This window comes from Petaurus breviceps, unplaced genomic scaffold (genome assembly GCF_028583685.1).
Source record: "Petaurus breviceps papuanus isolate PSGF00001 unplaced genomic scaffold, PetGlider_PUasm1.0 175, whole genome shotgun sequence".
Lineage (NCBI taxonomy): Eukaryota > Metazoa > Chordata > Mammalia > Diprotodontia > Petauridae > Petaurus > Petaurus breviceps.
Window position 1 is genome coordinate 69,466,476 of NW_027185764.1, and position 20,758 is coordinate 69,487,233.

General features: G+C 39.2%; 1 protein-coding gene across 2 annotated transcripts in view; it reads left to right on the forward strand.

Moving 5' to 3' along the window:
- Nucleotides 1-5,072: 5,072 nt before the first annotated feature.
- HSDL2 (hydroxysteroid dehydrogenase like 2) overlaps nt 5,073-20,758 on the forward strand; it is a 44,748-nt gene continuing 29,062 nt past the window's right edge. The window contains exons 1-4 of one of the 2 annotated variants that reach the window (XM_069085330.1): nt 5,073-5,521; nt 9,031-9,194; nt 10,061-10,159; nt 12,463-12,577. In XM_069085330.1, coding sequence (XP_068941431.1) covers nt 5,505-5,521; nt 9,031-9,194; nt 10,061-10,159; nt 12,463-12,577 — 395 coding nt within the window. In that variant the 5' untranslated portion in view covers nt 5,073-5,504. The remainder of the gene's footprint in view (nt 5,522-9,030; nt 9,195-10,060; nt 10,160-12,462; nt 12,578-20,758) is intronic. The other variant, XM_069085331.1, reaches the window with a different exon arrangement.

The following is a 20,758-nucleotide window of genomic DNA, read 5'->3' on the forward strand; positions in this document are numbered from 1 at the left end:
ATTATTCCAGAGAATAGGAGAGAAGTGTGTTTAGAATTGGAAGTGGGACAAACTGCTTACTTTGTAGTTCTGTTGGGTAATGTAATAATAACAATAACAACATCAAAAATAATATATAGAATTTATAGAGTGCTTTAAGGTTTGTAAAGTGTTTTAAATGTGTTAATCTCATATGATCCTTCCAACAACCCTATGAGGTAGGTGTTATTATTATACCCAGTTGTAAACTGAGGCTAAGAGAGATTAAGTGATTTCCCAGCCAGGGTCACAAAGTCTATAAGGCAAGATTCCAACTCAGGTCTTTCTGAGTCTAAATTCAGCACTGTATTTACTATACCACCTGTCTTCCTCTAGTTTAGCCTGTCTTCAGTGGTGTGAGATTGGAAGGAAGGAGGCACAGAAGGGTAGTAGGAAGTCAGTCTGATTATGTAAGGAAGAGCACATCCATTTAGAGAATGTTTTTTTTGTGGACATTCCCCATGACTGGACATAGCAACCAGAGAATCGGATACAGGATTTTTAGAGTGACAGATAGATATTTCATGCAGAGTTATATACACATATGACTTAGCAGTAAACATGATTCGTGCCCTTGAGATCACTCCTCTTTTTACTCCTCTCTTTTCTTACTATTAGGAGAAACTTCATTTTCCAGAGCTAAGCCAGCAAGTAAGCTGTGCCCTGAGCTTGACATGACAACAATCTTTTGCACTCACTCTCTGGATGGATGAATTCTGCTGCAACCAAATCACAGAATTGGCTCAAATTAGTCCCAGGTGGTCTCTGAGATCAGGAGCAAGCAACTGCAGGAACCACATAATGGTCATGAAGTTCTTCTATGAATAGACTTTTTCTCATTAGGCAAACGCCTCATTGTTGCTGTTACCTCTTACTGCTATGGCTATACCTCACTGTTCGGTTCTTTTTCTAACCACAACTATATGTATCAAGGCTTAGCCTTAATACCTGGGGTCTGCTCAGTCCTAAAGCAAGACTGGAATGCATTTCTTGTTTCCCTTTTGAACATAATAAAGAAATTTTTTTGCTTATAACTGCTGTGAGCTCTTTGGTTTTATTTTATTTTTTTTTAAGTTAACAGTTGGTGTATGTGACTCTGTGACTCTTTGGCAGAGCGGACGGTGTAATAACCTTTGTGGTTCTTTGTTTTATTTATATTTATTTTTCAGGGTTAATAGTTGGTGTATAATCTCTGTGAGCTCTCTGGTATTTTCAGAATTAATAGTTGTTGCATAACCTCTGTGGTCCTTTGTTCACTTATTTTCAGAGTTTGCTAACATAAATAAAACATGTAAATAATAGTACAAGATATTTAGTTGAGAACATGAAAGCATGGTAAAAACCATAGGACTTCAGAAGAAGAAAATGTCCAAAAGGAGCTAGAGTGGAAAGTTTCACGGACAAAGTGATACTTGAGCAAGGTCTTGAAGGATGGGTAGGGTTTGCCTAGGCAAAAATGAGTGGTTTTTTTTAATGGTCCAGGAGTAGGAATTAGCAAAGGATATTCAGGGTCCAGTGAATAATAGTAAGCAATAAGGAAAATTAGTTTGGGACCAAATTGTGGAAGTCACCCACCCCATTAAAATGTAAGCTTCTTTTGAGTAGGGCTTGCTTCATTCATTTTATTTTGTTTTTGGAGGGGGGAAAGCAAAGCAATTGGGGTTAAATGACTTACCCAAGGTCACACAGCTAGTAAGTGTGTCAAGTGTCTGAGGTCACATTTGAACTCAGGTCCTCCTGATTCCAGGGCCAGTGCTCTACTCACTGCACCACTTAGCTGCCCCCATTCATTCTATTTATATCCCTGTTATTGTTGTTCAATTGTGTCCAACTCTTTGTGACCTCGTGGACCATCACATGCCAGGCCCTTCTATCCTCTACTATCTTTCAAAGTCCATTCAAGTTCATGTTCATTGTTTCCATGATACCATCTATCCACCTCATCCTGTTGTCCCCTTTTTCCTTTTGTGTTCAATCTTTCCCAACATCAGTGCCTTTCTCATCTTCTCAGTATGTGACCAGAATATTTAAGCTTCAGCTTTAGAGACTAGCCTGAATTAATTTCTTTAAGTATTAACTAATTTGATCTCCTTGCTGTCCAATGGACTCTCAAAAGTCTTCTCCAGCACAATTCAAAAGCATCGATTCTTCAGCACTCAGCTTTCTATAAAGTCCAACTCTCACAGCCATACATTGCTACTTGGAAAATCAGAGCTTTGAGTATATAGACCTTTGTTGACAAGGTGACATATCTGTTTTTTAGAATGCTGTCCAGATTTGCCATAGTTTTCCTTCCAAGGAGCAAGCATCTTTTAATTTTATTGCTGCAATTGTTGTCTGTAGTGATCTTTGAGCCCAACAATATACAATCTGACACTGCTTCCATTTCTTCTCCCTCTCTTTGCTAGGAAGTAATGGGACCAGTTGCCAAGATCTTAGTTGTTGTTTTTTTATGTTAAACTTCAAGCCAGCTTTTATACTCCACTTTCACCCTCATTAAGAAGTTTCTTAACTCTTCTTCATTTTCTAGGTTGCTTAATAAATCCTTGTGTAACCTGTGGCTCAGATCCATTTGCATGGGATTCTCCTTATTAGTGATTGACTACTTAATGCTCTTCCTATTTGAGGGATAGAGACGGCAAGAACTTGGGAGAAGGAAGAGCCTGGTCTTTTGCCTTCTGGGTTTTGATATAAAGCACATGCAGTTCCCAAATCTCTGCATGTCCCTAGCAGCCTGGTACAGGCCCTCCTTACCTCATACCTGTACTTTTGCAATAGCCTTCTGGTTGTTTTTTGATTCAGTCCACTTTTCATTCAGCTGTCAAACTGATCTTCCTAAAGCACAGATCTGACCATGTCATCCCTCATCTTGACCCCACCCCATTCAATTATTTCTAGTGTCTTCTTATTACCTCCAGAATCAAATAAAAAATCTTCTATTGGGCATATAAAGCCCTTCATAACCTGTCCCTCTTACCTTTCCAGTCTTCTCACACCTTATTTGACTCTATATAATAGTCCAGTGACACTGGCTTTCTTGTTATTCTTTGTAGGAGACACTCTACTTCCTCACTCTGTGAATTTTTAATGGTTGTCCCCCATGCTTGGAGGGCTCTGCCTCCTCATCTTCATCTCTTGGCTTCCCCAGTTTCCTTCAAGCCCCAGCTAAAATTTTACCTTGAACAAGAAGCCATCCCTTATTCCCCTTAATGCTAGTGCCTCCCCTCTGTTGATTATCTCAAACTAATCTGTATATATCTTGCTTGCACATAGTTGTTTGTATGTTGTCTCCCTCCTTAGATTCATTAGAGTTCCTTGAGAACAGGGACTGATTTTTACCTTTCTTAGTATGCCTAGTGCTTTGCACAGTACCCAGTATATAGGAGTTGCTTAATAAATACTAGTGTACTGACTGAGGAGAAAATTAAAGAAACTAGACGGAAAGAGAGGGCAAATGGAAGATAAGTTTTAGTTACCTGGAATTTGAGGTACATCAATAAGTAAAAGGAGAATTGGAGGCATGAGACAGGAGGAGCTTAGTACATGGATTTGAGTCACATCTACATAAAGGGAACATTTGGACATGTGTGAGATGAAAAAAATTTAGAAATAGAAAAGCAAAAAGCCCCATAAAGTAGAATGCGTAGAATGAGAAGAAGGGGTCAGCAAAATAAGAAAAGAAACAGAATAGTGTAGCCAAAGAATAAAAAAATCACCAGATCTCTGAAAGGGTCAACTTCCCACATAAAGTAGGGCTTCCTGTGTGCTACAGTGGAAAGAACACTGTCTCTAAGAGTTCATGATCTGACACTTGTGTGACCTTTGTCAAAGAGCTTAACCCTCCATATGCCTTAGTTTCCCTATCTGCAAAATGAGGTCCTTTTCAGTCCTACATTTATGATCCAAAGGCAGAATATGACATAGGATGTTTAACTTTTGTTAGAATACCTCTACTACCTAACAAAACAGTCCACTGAAGTTTGCTTCTAATTTTTTTTTAACGTTCCCCAAATTTGGTTCTTCACGATTTCTATCTATTTGGGGGGTAGGGATGAGGGTGGTTCTGGAACTCTTATTTCTTTGAGGTAAGGAACTCCCTGTGTAGAAAACGCCTCTATGTACCCCTGTAGTGGAGTAACCCAGAATTCATATAGTATTTCTATCACAACATTTTAAAACCTTGAAGGCAGAAATCAAATCTCTTATCTTCTCCAAGTTGAAAAATACCATCATTTCCTTCAACTTTTCTTCACATGACATGGTTTCTAAATCCAATATCTTGGATGCCCTACTCCAGACACCCTCTAGTTTGTCAACAGGCTTCCTAAAAGTAATTGAATCTCAGAGCTGGAAAGAACTTTAAGATCCCCCCTTCTGGCAGCTGGGGAAGCTAATGGACCCCTTCTCAGACTGTGCCTAAAACGAAATACACAGGTTTACAAAGGAACCAATTATATTGAAATGTATCATTAGAAATATAAATATTTTTAAAATCCACAAATTGTGGGTTAAGATTCTCTCCTTTGTATAGAAGAGGCAACGAGGCGCAGCACCAGGAGCTGAAGGCAAACGTCTAAGTGTGGTACCCCTTACTCGACACAACCTTTCCCAGGTCTCTCGCCCTGTCTCCTCACTCTTCCTTTCTTCTTTTCCCACTCTACCCCAACCTAGTGTGGTGGTCTACCATGACCTTGACCTGTACTAGCCCTTCCTTTTCTGTCCTCTGTCTCGAGGGAAAACTGGGAGGAAAAGGCAGAGCCTGAAGCGAGAGGCGCAGCTAAGAGAAGGGGCTGGGGGTGTGGCACGCCAGGCGCTGGGGATTCTGGCGCCTGAGGTCGCGCGGGCTGGCGCGAGAGGGCCTGCGCGTCTGGAACGCGGATGTCAACAGGGAAACCGATTGTCCGCTAAGTACCAGCGCGAGCAGGGGCGGGGCCAGAGAGGACGGGGGCTGCCTCGCGAGGCGTGCGCGCTAACGGGCTGGCTGGGCCGGCCGGGCGCAAGGCCCAGAGCCAGCCTTAGACCGCTGGGGGACGGATTGACGCATGCTCCTCCCCCTGGCCAGGGAGCGCGAGCCTGGGCCCAGTGGGGTGGCGCGCGGCGGGAGCGCGCTGCTCCCGCTGCTGCAGCAGATTTAACATCATCATCCAGGCTCTGCGAGTCTTGTGACCTTTGTACAGGGAAAGGCGGCCGCGGGACTTATCCTTAAAGGTCACACCCTTCATCTCCACCCTCCCCAAGTTTGTCTCCTGTCACTCTTAACCCCGGGGCCCCCAAGTCGAGCTCCACTCATACCGAGCTCGGGAGCTCAACTCCTTCCTTGCCCTTTTCTGGTCGCCGCCGCCGCCGCCGAAGCCGCTGCCGCTGCGGCTTCTCTGTTGCCGCCACTTCCGCCTGAGCTAGAGAACCTGCGCCTGCTGCCGCTGCTCTCCAGGAGCCCTCCATCGGCCCCCCACTGCCCTGCGCCGCACGCCAGTCCCACAGGAAGCATGTTGCCCAACACCGGGTAAGGGGCCGCGCGAGGGGTGGGGGGAGCCGGCCGCCCCTTCACAACCCGGCCTCGACTCGGACGGAACCCGGAGACGCGCGGCACACACGGACACAACCCAGGGATTCACAGCACACAACACAAGATACACGATACACACAGACACAACATACGGAGACACAACACATACACGATACACACGGAGACACACAGGTGGAACCAGCCAGACCCCAGACACACACACTCAGCAGACACACCCCTGGCCTGAACACCCCCCAGACACCCCGACCCCCAACGCTCCAGACCATCCCCTCATTCACACACACACACACACACACACACACACACACACACCCCTTGTCCCCTTCCCCTCCAAAGAGGGCCTTTTCACAAATACACTCATCCTCCCTGTCAAGCCCTTTCCCCCTAATGCGGGGGTGACTTTTTACCAAGCCCCAGCTCCCTCTGAAGTGACGGCCCCCTCCCTCCAAAGCGGGTTTATCTTTTTACAAGCACTTTCCCTCACTCAGGAGAGACTCTTTTAAATCGTTCCGTGTCCGTCTTTTTACAAAGGCCGCTCCACATCCAAAACGGGTCTTTTTACAAGCCCCTCTCCCCCCGAACAGGAGTGACTTTACTAGCCCCCTCAAATGAGAATGACTTTTACAGTCCCTTGTCCCACCCCCACACTGTAGTGGGGGAGGGGAGTGACCTTGGTCACTTTCCTTTTCTGGAATGTCTTTTATCCGACCCGAGTAACTTTTTCATATTCTGGCCCCCCCAAAAAAGTGACTTTTACCGCAAAAATCCCCACTTTAATGCATTTTTGTATATCCTCTTCTCCAAAGGGGGATCCTGTGTACAACTTTTTCTTTGCCCCGAACTCTAAACTGAAGTCACTTTTAAAGTTAATTTGAGGAGTACTCTCAGGAAATCAAGGAGCCTAACTTCTTTGCCAAAGGGCTTGACAGGAATGAAAGGGGAATCGGGGGCATTAAGTGTTGCTTGAAAATTCCACTCAAAGTAATAGAGAGTTTAAATTCCAACTCAAAGAACAAACTTGTTTTTGGAGGGGGGAAGGCAGGGCAGTTGGGGTTTAAGTGACTTGCCCAAGGTCACCAGGCGTGTGTGTTTGTATGTATGTGTGAAGTGTCTGAAGTGTCTGAGACTGACTCCTCCTGACTCCAGGGCTGGTGCTCCATTCACTGAGCCAACTAGCCGCCCGAGCAAATTTTTTTTAAAGAGACATTTCCAGGGACATCCCTCTCTATGTTTTGGGGGTCTTCTCCCGTTTGGGGGGCTGTCAAGACCTTCATGTCAGTATTCTTGGTGATCTTGGCTACATAGCTACTTTGCTTCCCCTCCCCCTTAGGAAAGCTTTTGTGAGGTCTTTATTTAGGTGAAAGGTTACCATAACCACCACTATGCACACCCATACATTGTTCATTATGATCTGTATTTCGTCAGAACTTGTTTCTCCCACTATTCCAGAATGTCAGATTTGGAAAAGGCTTCAGTGGTCATCTAGTTCAACCTACTAGTTTAAATTATTCATTTCTTGAATAATTAAAAAAATTTTTTTCTTAATTATTTTTTAAAATTATGTATTATAAAACATTTAAGTTTTAGATATTATGCCCTGAGCTAAAGTTTGAAGTGCTTGTGTTATTGTTAAAATAATGGAATTGAGATGCCTTGTAAACATCTAGCTCTGATTGAGTTTTTAATATCTTAACCAAGTTCCACAAACATCCTTGTTTTTTAGCTTGAAGTTTTAATAACTTTCTGCCTGTATTGATAATTACTAACTCCTCTTGGAACATGGGAAAAGTTTATTAGTTATGTAGACTAATTAGTTTATTAGGTTTGTAGACTATAACAACCTGGAATACTTCTGTATGCTTTCAACTTCTTATTTGGTTAAGACCTGTGATTTCATTAGTGCAAGGTAACGAATCATATGGAAATTTCATTTGTGAAAATTGGTAATACCACAACTTGTCTGCAATTTATGGTGTGGGTCCTGGAGCACTGAAAGTTTGAGACTTTGCTCATGCTCACTAACTAGTATGTTTCAGGAGTAGTACTTAAACTCAGGTCTTCCTGATGTTAAAGGCTGATTCCTCACCAACCAACTATATGAGGCTGTCTCTCTTGTTAGATTGCTAACTTTTAATTCATATTTTCATTTTTAGGACTACTAATGACTTTTGAAATATTTAAAGTTTTAGTAGCTAGACAAGTGTTTATGCTTTCCCTTTTAAAAAGGCAATCTAGTACTTTTATTGCACTTATGCACATCATTGAACTCTAGATCAGATGTTTCACTCCTCTGAGGACAGGAAAATTTAGAATTTTGAGTTGAAGAAATTATGGAGGAGGCTAATTAGGCACAAGAACCAGTTCTAGAAATTTTGTGCTGAAACTCCTTTGATGAACCACTGAGCTGCTTTTACATTCTACATAGAATAATTCAGAATTCTTGCGGGTTTTTTTGTGTGTGTTTTTTTTTTTAAGCAATCGGGGTTAAGTAACTTGCTCAAGGTTACACGGCCAGTTATTTCTGGGTGTGGTGCTAAGTATCTGAGCCCAGATTTGATCCCCAGGTCATCCCGACACTGGAGCTGGTGCTCTTACTCGCTGAGCCACCTGGCCACCTCTAATTCTTGTGTTTTTTACAGGGTAGAAACAGTTTAATAGTTTTACAATGTAGACATTCCAATAAATGGCTGTTTCTCATAAGTGAGCTAAGAATCACAATAAGAAGCAATTGTTATCTAAGCAACTGTTATTTGGCAGACAGAATGTACCCAAGTGAAGACAGAATGTTAATTCATAGGTTAAAGTAATAACACTTTGAAGTTAGACTTTAAGAAAATATAAACAGGGGCAGCTAGGTGGTGCAGTGAATAGAGCATGATCCTGGAGTCAGGAGGACCTGATTTCTCAGTCACTTAACACTTACTAGTTATATAACCTTGGGCAAGTCACTTAATCCCAGTTGCCCTGCCCTCCCTCCTCCAAAAAGATGGAAAAAAAAGAAAATAAAAATAAACAAAACTCTGCTTTCATTTAGTTAAAATTTATTGACTTAATTTTTTTTTAAAACATATTAGGAAGTGTTAGGCCCATTATCACTTAGTCCACAAGCATTCAGTAAGCACCTGTTATGTAACAGGTACTTTTTTCTTTTATTAGCTTCATTGATTTTTTTGGAGGGGGGAGGGCAAGGCAGTTGGGGTTAAGTGACTTGTCCAAGGTCACACAAGCTAGTAAGTGTTAAGTGTGTGAGGCTGGATTTGAGTGCATGTCCTCCTGATTCCAGGTCTGATGCTCTATTTACTGTGCTACCTAACTGCCCCATCTTCATGGATTTTTAATTTCAGTGAAAAATTGAAAAATTTCTTTTTAAGGGTTATTCACCTAAAATCTCAGAATTAGCTTGCAGTTTAGTGTATGCTCTCATTTAAGTTGTAACATGCATAACTAAATTCCTTATATTAACTAATGTTTTTCTCCTGTTTTAGAAAATTAGCAGGATGTACTCTCTTTATCACGGGTGCAAGCCGTGGCATTGGCAAAGCAATTGCATTGAAAGCTGCAAAAGATGGGGCAAATATTGTTATTGCTGCAAAGACCACCCAGGCCCATCCTAAACTTCCAGGCACCATCTATACTGCTGCTGAAGAAAGTAAGTTTTATTATGGCAGTGGCCTTTTGCTGTAATGTATTTAAAAAATGAGCTGGGAAGCATCATCTTGAAAATTTAATCAAAGCCTTCTGTAGAAATAAATAATTGTATTTATGTGCTGACTTAGGTTTAGAAAATCAAGTCATTTTCCTCATAGTCAAGTAGGTAGCCCCATTTGGCAGATCAGAAAAATGTTATGCTTAGAGAGTTTAAGTGATTTACATATATAATAAGGGCTGGAGTTATGCCTTGAACCCTGCTCCATTATGCTTTCCATTGTTACCATCCTGTATTTCCATAACATTTGAAAAGTGCTTTAAAAATCTATCTGCTATTATGTAATTATAATGAACAAGGTTGATCCTAAGATGAGATTAAGAGAATACAAACTTCCCTCCCTTTCCTTTGCAGATATCATTGATGTGAAACACAATTCCATTCATGTTCAGCAGTTTTGTTGAACTGCTTTTTTTTTTAAGTTGTTTGTTAGAAGGGATAGCTCTCTGGGTGGGGAAGAGGTAGGATTTTATTTAGAAATAAAGATAATATGTAACAAAAGCTATCAATAAAAAGTATAATTGAATAAAGGTCATGATCCCATCTACTTAAAGATGGAGTCCTGAATTTTTTTCAGTTGTAAACTCTTTCCAAGATATTAGTCAGTTGAAGAATGAAGTAATTTATTCTAAAATTTAACTGACTTCTCAGTTATCCTTAAAGTAGAATTGGCTTTTACTGCTAATCCTCCTAGGATAATCCTATTGTAAGATGAGGTCACTAGTAAAATTATAAAGTCAACTTGACTATATCTCTTTTTTTTTTTCTAAGGAAAAAATATGAATACTTTTCTTGTTTTTCCTTTCTAGTTGAAGCTGTTGGAGGAAAGGCCTTACCATGTGTTGTTGATGTGAGAGATGAACAGCAAATCAGTGATGCAGTAGAGAAAGCTGTACAGAAGTTTGGGGGTAATTTCTTAATTACTTGTTAAATGTTGGCTAAACACAGGGATGTAGCTAGAGTTAGAACAGTTTCATCAGGAATCATTGATTCATAGGGCTTTTTAAATTAGAAATTTTGTACCATCTCTAGTGTTAGGTATAGCTTTTCCCACTTACAGTACTGCTTCAGAAACCTTCAGTTGTACCCTGCTGCACACAGGTTAAATTTCAAACTCCTTAAGTTGGCATTCAGAGATCTCTACAGTCCAGCCTTTACCTCCTTTCCTACACAGACCCTCTGCTTTTTGAAACTGGTTTCCTCCTTAGTCCCAAAACAAACCTTCCTTTCTTACCTCTGTGCCTTTCTGCTTGCCTGAAATACCTTTCTTTCTTCTCTATGTATTAAAATCTTATCTGTTTTTCAAGGCTTAAATCCCACCACTTCTGTGATCATCACTGACAGAATTAGTTTTTCACCTTCACTTTTCTAAATATTAATAATAATAACTAATATTTACACAGCTTTATTTACAATAATAATTACTAATATTTATAAGAGAGCTTTCTTAATAATAATAACTCATTTATAAAAAGCTTTCTTCACAGGGATGCCTGAAATGCGCAGTTGAAATTATTATTCATACATTATGCATACATATATTCATACACGAGGAAATAAAGCTGTAAGGTGATAAACTTGTCCAGTGAAAGACTCTGACTCTTAAATCTAACACCATTTCTCCTGTTATTGTGGTTTAGTCATTTCAGACATATCCAACTCTTCATGACCCTGTTTTCTTAGTAAAGATACTGAGGGGTTTGCCATTTCCTTCTCCAGTTCATTTTACAAATGAGGAATCTGAGGCAAGCAGAATTAAGTGACTTTCCTTTAGTCACACAGCTACTAAGAATCTGAGGTCAGATTTAAACTCAGGAAGATGAATCTTCTTTATTCTAGACATGGCACTCTACACTGTGCCACCAAACTGCCCTAACCCCAAAACATACAACACACACCATTTTTGGCATACCATTTCAAATTCCTATAGCACTTACTTGGATCTTATTTTGTGCTGCATTATGTTTAGTTGGGTTGGTTTTTTTTTTTTGGATGTACTTATGTCTTTGTCTCTCGACTATATTATAAGCTCCAGAAGGTAGGGAACCATGTCCCATACTATTTTTTTACTCTCCCACAAAACTTAATGGGGGCCTTGCACAAATGAGGTGCTCAGTAGTTATTTGGTAGAAGCAATGATGACAAGGAGAGACACAACTTTGGAGGTTAGGGAAGAGCAAATATGGAGCATGCCTCAAATGTAAGACTCTTCCCACAGGTTCTGTGCTGCCCATTTAGACAGTTGCTTTAGTGCCCTTTCCATGAGTTAGTAGTGGGAATGCCCAGGGAACTGAACTAAAGTTTCAAAAACTAATCTGAGATGGAATATTCCTAATTATACCACTGATCAAAAATAAAAATTCTCCATTTGAAAATTAAATTGGGTTCTCTAGAACAATAAAGATTAACACACGCAAATCCTGTTTATATAGGAAGTAAATTTCCTTAGAACATGGTAACTTCGAAATATGTACCTAGGGCCAAAAAAAAAAAGAATTAATAACTCCATTTAAAGCCTGTTTTCCAAATTAAAGAGGACCTGATGAGAGAGGGATACAAAATAAGTGGTAGAAGCTTGCAATATTTCAGTGTACTTCATAATTTTGTCTATGGTTGGGCCTGTGTACCAGTCTTTGTGGTATAGTTTTGCCCCCTGCAGGGAAGCAGCTATCTCCTTTCAGAATATGAGACCCAAAAGTGAAAATAAAAACTTCAACATTCCAGCCTGTAACATCAGCTAGAAAGTAAGCCCTCTATTTAGAACTGGTAACTCAAGAGGGAGAGTAGCATTATACCCTTGGGCAGAGGGTGGATGCCTGTATTGGGTATGGGGATCTCTGGATACCAAGAAGGCAGCATGAAGATACCATAAACTTGGAAGTGTGTTTGGGGATCAGTGGGGAAGAGGAGGAGGCCCAGAAAGTAAGAGAAGGTCAAAGGAAAAACTAGGCCTAGAACCTTTTTTGGTTTTGTTCCACTGAAAATCATTTCAGTGTAGCTTTAGTTTAGCTAATAGACAATAGCTTAACCTTACTATTTCAATATGTAGTGTCCTCTGTAAGTCAGAGCAGCAGTCACATATGTGTGCTCATGTTAACTTGAACTCATGTGACTAGTGGTCCAGTTAGGTGTAGAGTTAGTAGTAAGATTTCATCTTACTCGAAGATGGAGTTTAAAGCATTAAAATGAGATGTTTTTTTTTAAAAAATAGGAATTGACGTTTTGGTAAACAACGCTAGTGCCATCAGCTTAACCAACACATTGGAAACACCTACAAAGAGAGTAGATTTGATGATGAGTGTCAACACCAGAGGAACCTATCTTACGTAAGTGGGGAGAGGAGAGATGGTCAAAATCTCTGGGTATTTTCTTGGAGGAAATGTTTTAATTGCACTATTTTTAAACCTGATTAATAGTACTGTGTCAAATCTACTCATTTCTGTCACCTGTACGATCTAATGAAAACTTAAACATTATGCCAAGAATGAATGGAAAAGTTTCTTCCATAGATCTGATGAGGTTGATTGAAGCTGTTCTTTCTTATTCCAAAGGAACTTTCCATCAGCATATCAAAGGTCTCTGGGCTTCTGAGTCAAATTTCTAGTTATAGTAAGCTTTAGATCGATCTGTATATACATGGATGACTTTGGGGATTATTAGCATCAAATTGTCAATCTTAATCTCTTTGCTTCTGGCCACCTGTTGCAATTTTAGCCATTTTGCCCTGCCACTAAATTGAACAACACATGCTTAAGGAATGCAGATAAGCAAAGCAAAACCTAACTGGGAAGGTCAGTCTGATGATGAGTGAGGAGGGAAATACATTGCAAAATCAAATATAAATAATTTGAGAATTACTAATTAATTAAATTTGCCAAGCAACTGCTTTGTTAGCACATAGATTTGACTTAATTGTGCATATCACTCATGATCTTTTCTATTTTGAAAGTGTCTCTGCTGATGGCGTTTGTGTTTATAGAGTATGTATTTGCATGATAGGACTGACCACACTAATAGATTTACAAAATCTTTAACATGAAAATTATACCTGAAGCGTGTTCGTAAGACCTACATGTTGTTCATTTGTCTTGCATATTGGCCTTTTGATCAACATATGTATTTTGTTTAAATTGAACTCTGTATCTTTTATTCAGCTATTGACATTGATAGTACTTGTCATCAGCAAGTCACTGATGTGTAAATGTATAATAGTATATTATAAATGTATAAATAGTATAATAATATTCCCTTTCTTTAGGTTGACACATGACTTCTACTTTGACCCCTCAATGTTATAAGACTCCTAATATAATTTGTTATTTGCGTTGTGGTAAATTTGGCTTCAGTGCCTGGGATGAGGCTGTCACAATGCAAAGCCTTCACACTGGAAACTTTGTTTTATGGTTAGACGTTTAGTTTAGCATGTGGCATTGCCAGGAGTATTGTCCAGAAAGAAATTGAAACAGTGGTAAAGAAGTCAGCTTGCTTACTAGCTGTGTGACTTTGGGTAAGTCACTTAACCCAAGTTGCCCTCCAAAAAGCAAAAAAAAAAGAAGCCAGCTTGACACATTGACTGGTTGAACTCCATTTAGTTCATTTGTTACTGCAGAATTTCAGCCATAGATAGCTCAAACTGTTGTCATTTTGCAACAGTTTCAACTTTGTGGTTCCAGTAAAAATTTTGAGCCCAATTAGGAAGAGGCCTAAATTCAGTTAACTAGAATCTGTCAGCAAAAAGAGCAGTTACTGACCAACAATAGGGCCTTACTGTTGTTTCAGAGACTCTGAAGATACATTTTGATTTCTTTGAGGTATAACCCTAATGGTGTTATTGCTGGGTCAAAGGGCTTGCATGCTTAATAACTTTTGGGGCATATTTCCAAATTGCCTTTTCAGAATGTCTGAACCAGTTCACAAATACAGCATTGAATTAATGTAGTATATATGAGCTTAAATTGTGTTTCTATTAGTGGTGATGTCACTTAACAGTGATGAGTTCAAATTTTGACTATACCTGATATTTGGAATTAAAAGTGCACATGGTCATTGGGGAGAAGCTATTTTTTTTGTCTCTGTGAAAAACTGTCATGGTGGGTCAAGTCCATTAGCACCATGCCTTCAGCTATATTCTCATCTCTAGCTGCATCTAAACTATGGGATCATAGATTGCTTTGTCCATCTTAGTGATAACTCTAGTATATCTAGAGTGTCCATCTTAGTGATAACTCTAGTATATCTAGAGAGAAAAATTTTTTAAATTTAAAAATATGAAATTCCTTATCTTGACAGCACAACAGTACAGAGATGTCAGTGTGGGTTCCTCTTTTATCTTTGGCTGAGAAAATGATTCAGTATTTGGGAGAATACTATATCACTAATTCTTATTTAAAAAATTCTTTCGGGGCAGCTAGGTGGCCCAGTGAATAAAGTGCTGCCTCAGAGTCAGGAGGACCTAAGTTCGGTTCTGGCCTTAGACACTTAACACCTACACAAAAAAAACTAGCCGTGTAACCTTGGGCAAGTTAACCCCAATTGCCCTCCAAAAAGGCAAAAAAAAAATTTCTTTCTCTTCTACTATTATTCTTTGTTTCTTCCATCATCTTCATTTTTTAATCCATTTCTATACCCTTTTTCTGCTCAGCAAGTCGTTGCTTGTTATAAAGAATGAAAAAGGAAGAGGGGAAAGCTAACCAGCATATGCACTGAGTCAAATCATATATGCTGTGTTACACACTTACAGTCTCCCACCTCCATAAAGGAAGGGGGGAAATTTTTTCTTTAAAAGGAAATTAAATTACTGGGAGCAATCATTTCCTATTCCAGCTATTGTGTCTAATATTGAAGAAATCCTGAGTGGGTGCCAGTTTAGGGAGTGCTGCTGCACTACTTGTTGACATCTGTATGATGAATGACAATACCTTTTGCTGTACTCAAACAAGTTAGTTTTTATTTTCCTCAAGTTCTTGCTTTCCATAATAAGTGGGACTGAGAGAAGTGAAATGACTTGCTCAAATTATATAGTTAATAAGTGGCAGAAGATGAGCAAACAGCGTATCAATTTTGATGCTAAACCCAATGCTTTTTTTTGCTATACCACACTCCGTCTCTAAAATGGCTAGGAAAGGCCAATAGATTACTCACTAGATTTAGACTTCGGGTTTCATTAGATTTAGATTTAACTTTGGAGTTTATTATAACAAATTTAACTTAAAATTATCCATACTTACATGGGAGTCACCCTAGCAATATTACTGAATTCAAGAGGTATCTTCTCCATAGGGTTCCATGTTAGGAAAAGCTGCACACCCTCCCTTCCTTTACCTGTCTTCCTTTACCAAAGAATGGCCCTTTGTTTTGTGCCTGGAGGGACATGGGCTTGTATACCTGCCTTGGTACACGTTACAGATGTCTAGCCCTTCTAAAGGGTATATCAGTACTTTAACCATCTATACATGTGGTTTCTCTGCTGCAAAGGAACATATATTTACACCAGCTTTGAAATATGCATTGTACACTTTTGGCAGTTGCACTATCAGTTGGCTTGGGAGTTCAGTCTTTGAGAAGGAGAAAACAAAGGGAGAAGGAATCTCTTCTCAGCTTTTAACTCCAGAAAATAGATTATTTAGGCCCTCAGATATATAAAAAGTCTATATATGCTTATATATCTTGAACATGGAAGGAGATATATAAAGTTCCCCATTTTTGTCTGATCTGTATTTTTATTATTCCAAAAATTGATTTGTTATCCTTCACTTGAGTCCCTGGTGTTTAGATTTTTAAATGTATGCTTTCCCCTCCCTGCAATATATACTTCTTTTCATTTTTTAATGCAAACCTTAATAAAGAAGAACATAGACTGTTTTTTTCTATATATAAGTTAAAAGTAGCATTCGTATAGATAATAATGCTTATTCTACAAAAGAGAATGTAATTGTGAAAAATGCACCTGGGCCGGGAGATGGGGGTGAGGGATGTATTATTTGACAAATTAAAGGGAAGCCTATTTTTGTGTTGTAAATCAAATGAGTTCTTTTCTTTATGAACATGAAAATATCATCTTGCATCCTGGTTAGGTTTTTTTCCCACCAGATGTTTTGAAGTTCACTTTCTCTCTTTAAATTAAAAAGTGGTCATGATTGCTTTCTCCCCAGTGCAACTGAAGCATACTTGAAAATCATACATATTATACACATAAAAGCCTGTGCTTGCAATAGAGACTTTGAGTCTTGATAGTCAAAAAAAAATAGACAACTGACAAAGGATTTTTATGATTTTAGGGAAAAAGAACAGATGCTCATTTGAAAAAAGAAGTGGTCTAGATCAAAGGCATGGAAATAATTGATTGTAAAATATAAGGACTAATGTGAGAGAAGCTTAACATGGCTTAATTTTAAAAAATTGAACCGAATTTCTATCATAGCATGAATAAATTGTCTTTTCCTAGGTAATGAATTAACTCTTTCACGCAATGGGGTCTTATTTTGTAAATTATAGCTCTAGTGTTGTATGATTACTACACCCTGTTGAGATGAAAGAATTCACCATAATTTAAAATGTAGAAGGAGACATATTTTTGGACATGACCACTGTAGGAATTTGTTTTGATCGGCAATATGTATTTGTTATGAATGTTTTCTTTTTCATTTTTTTATTGTTCAGTTGGGAGGGAAACAGGCAATAAATGCTTGTAAAAATATAATTTTAAAACTTAACATACAATAGATGGATTGCTCCCTACTAGTACTTCAGGTAAGGTTTGTTACATTCCAGTGCAAACTCCTGAAAAAATAATAGAAGACTGAACATAGCATTATGCAACATATTAAAAATATTTTTTCTTTTTTTGGGGGAGGATGTAAACAGTTCAACTTTTATAAGTCCCTTATGATTTCTCTTTCCTGTTTACCTTTTCATGCTTCTCATGAGTCTTGTATTTGAAAGTCAGTTTTTCTATTTAGTTCTGGTTTTTTCTCAGGAATACATTAAATTACTCTATGTCATTGACTGTGTTAATTTTTGCCCCTCATAGATTACACTCAGTTTTCCTGGGCTGGTGATTCTTGGTTTTAATCCTAGCCCCTCTAGAATATCATATTCCAAGCCCTCCCGTCCTTAATGTAGAAACTGTTAAATCTTGTGTTATCCTAATTGTGTTTCCACAAAACTCAAATTGTTTCTTTCTAGCTGTTTGCAATATTTTCTCCTTGACCTGGGAACTCCAGAATTTGGCTGTAATATTCCTGGGAATTTTCCTTTTGGGATTTCTTTCAGGAGGTGATCATGGCTTCTTTGAATTTCTATCTTACTCTCTGACCCTAGATATCAGGGCAGTTTTCCATTATAATTTCTTGAAAAATGATGTCTGGGATCTTTTTTTGATCATGTTTTTCAGGTAGTCCAAGGATTTCAAAATTGTCTCTCCTGGATCTGTTTTCTAGGTCAGTTATTTTTCCAGTGAGATACTTCACATTATATTCTCTTTTTTCATTCTTTGATTCTATAATTTCTTTATTTCTCATAGAATCATTAGCTTCCATTTGCTACATTCTCATTTTTAAGGAATTCTTTTCTTCAGTGAGCTTTTGGACCTCCTTTTCCATTTGTCCAATTCCGCTTTTTAAGGCATTCTCCTCATTGACTTTTTGGAACTCTTTTGCCATTTGGTCTAGTCTATTTTTTAAGGTGTTATTTTCTTCAGTATTTTTTTTTGATCTCTTTTAGCAAGCTGTTGACTCATTTTTAATGATTTTCTTGCATCACTCTCATTTCTCTTCCCATTTTTTCTTCTGCTTCTCTTACTTGATTTTCAAAATCCTTTTTGAACTCTTCCATGGCCTGAGACCAATTCATATTTTCTTGGAGACTTTGGATGTAGGAGTTTTGATTTTGTTGTCTTCTTCTGAGTATGTGATTTGATCTTCCTTGTTTACCAAAGTAAATTTCCATAGTCTTGAGTTTTTCCCCCGTTTGGTCATTTCCCTAGCCAGTTATTTTACTTTTTAACTCTTTGTTAAGGTAGGGCTCTACTTCCAGTGTGGAGAGTGTACTGTCTCAAGTGTCAGGGGGTTTTGTGCAGCTCTTTTCAGAGATACTTCTAGGGACTTGTAAGTTTTCAGTTCTTCTAAGGTGGTGTGATCTAAAGAGAGGTATTTACTCCTCTCCTGGCCTGTGCTCTGGTGTGTGAGTGACCACAAGCACTGTTTTTTGCCTTGGAATTGTCAGGAGGGTTCCCTCTCTACTGCTGCCACAACCTCTGCTATGCCAGTGCTCCTCCTCACCCCAAGACTGCCATGCAGATCCAGGTATGGGCAAAGCAACAGAATCTTGCCTTAGTGCCAGCAAAGAGACCCCTGTAATCTTCTTCTGATCAGTTGTTCTATCCCTTTACTGTCTCTGAGCTGAGAGTTCTAAAAGCATCTGCCACCCCAGGGGCTATACTAGGGCTGGACTGGACCATGCTCCTCCCTCACCCAGGTCTGACAGACTTTTCCTACTGACTTTCTAAGTTGTCTTTTGCATTTGTGGGTTGAGAAGTCTGGAAATACTCAGCTGCCTGTGATTCATTCAGTCCCCTGAAGCCTGCTGCAGGTTCGCTGGGGCCCAGTCTTGCTTGACCATGTCTTGCTTGCCCCCTGGCCTGTGTTCCTTTCCCAGCCCGGTGCAATAGACCTTTTCTGTCAACCTTTAGGTTGTCTTGGGCTGGAAATTTGTTTCACTCTGTCTTTTTGTGGGTTCTACTCCTCTAAAATTTGTTTTGGGTCATTTTTTGTAGGTATTTGGAGGGGTTTGAGCGAAGTCTCAAGTGAGTCCCTGTCTTTACTCTGCCATATGGGCTCTCCCGCCAGAAATATCAAAGTATTTCTTTTAAAATATTTCACAGGATAATAGATTATCTAGTTCATATCTATTCGTTTTACTGATGAGGAAACTGGAGCAGAGAAGAAAAAAGATTTTCCCAAGGTCACAGATAAGTAGCAAAGTCAAAATTCAAACCCAGGTCCTTTGACTCTAAATCTGATATTCTTTCCATTATGCAACATATTTTTGTGGAAGCCATGTGTAGTATATAAGAAGCCATATTCACCTTGCAACCTTATAGACTCATAGAATCATAAACTGGAAAAGATTTTACAGATGATCCAGTTCATTCATCTCAGATATCTGGGGAAGGGGAAGGCGGGGGACATGAGGAGTCTTACATGATTTGTCTGAGGCCATATGGCTAATTAGTGCTAGAACCATGACCAGAACCCAGATCTGTGGCTCATTGAACCACATCATGGTGCTTCTATGCAGGACCATATTCCAACTGCTGTTATATTGTTATATTTGACTGCTTTCTAGATGTGATCTAGAGTAAGTCACAGGTGTTATGTTCCCTCATCATTAAAACAATGTTGATGACATTTGTATTACCTATGTCCTGGATATAGTATGAAAATCAAACAAGGTAATATATGAAAGCTCTTTTTTAACCATAAAATGATATATAAATGTAAGCTGTTACTGATGATGATTATGGTGTTCCAAGAAACTTTCTCCTATCCTGGATAATAAATATTTGTGCTGTGGATCTCTTCCCTTTGAATGATATATAAAACTTTAGGGGAGTTAAGTTTTGGGATTTATATGAAAATATTCAAGAGAGAAAAAAGATTATTTTGTTGTTTTTGAAAAGTAACAAACTTCATATTTTTAGTTTTTTTAAGGAGTCAAAATCAGTGACGTGATCAAGTTGGAAAAGAGTGACCCAATATTAGATTTCCTACATAATGGTGGGCCATGTTGTTGGACCACTAGTTAGAGCTGATAAGGAATTCCTAATTAAAAAAAAAAAAAGAAATTCCTACTCCCACTTCTACCCTTGAAAAATATAAATACTAGTTTACCCCCCATGACCAGTGCCCTAATATCTCTTTTAAGGTGTAATAGTAATGGCATTTAAAGATTCCCCTGTATTGGCTTGGTTTTTGGTTTGATTGTGTTAAAACCCAGAGCTTGTTAATCCCACTTGTGGGATGGACTTGTTGACATGAAAAGAGAGTGCTGGACTGGGAGGAGCTGGTTACGTAGATTTGGAGAGACACAGGAGAGAGGCAGAAGAACTTTTTTGGAAGCAGCACCCTCGTGGAGGTAGACAGAGACTGAGAGGATTGCGGAGGGCCACTTTGAATTGCCCTGGACTTTTGAGGCTTGCCCCCAGAGCTGCCAAGGACTGAGGAGACATGGCTGTTTTGCTGGTACTTTGTCTGTCTGTTTTGATGTTGTTTTGCCAGATTTGTCCACTGGTGAAAGACAGTCCTGTTGTTGAAGAAGTCCTGGAACCTGGCTGTTGGTTAAGAGCTCCTGAGACTGTCCTGCAGACAGAGAGTGAATACTGTCCACTGGTGAAGGACAGTGCTGTTGTTGCAGGAGTCTGGGAACCTTTCTGTTGGTTCAGAGCTACTGAGACTGTCCTGCAGACAGAGAGTGAATACTGTCCACTGGTGAAGGACAGTGCTGTTGTT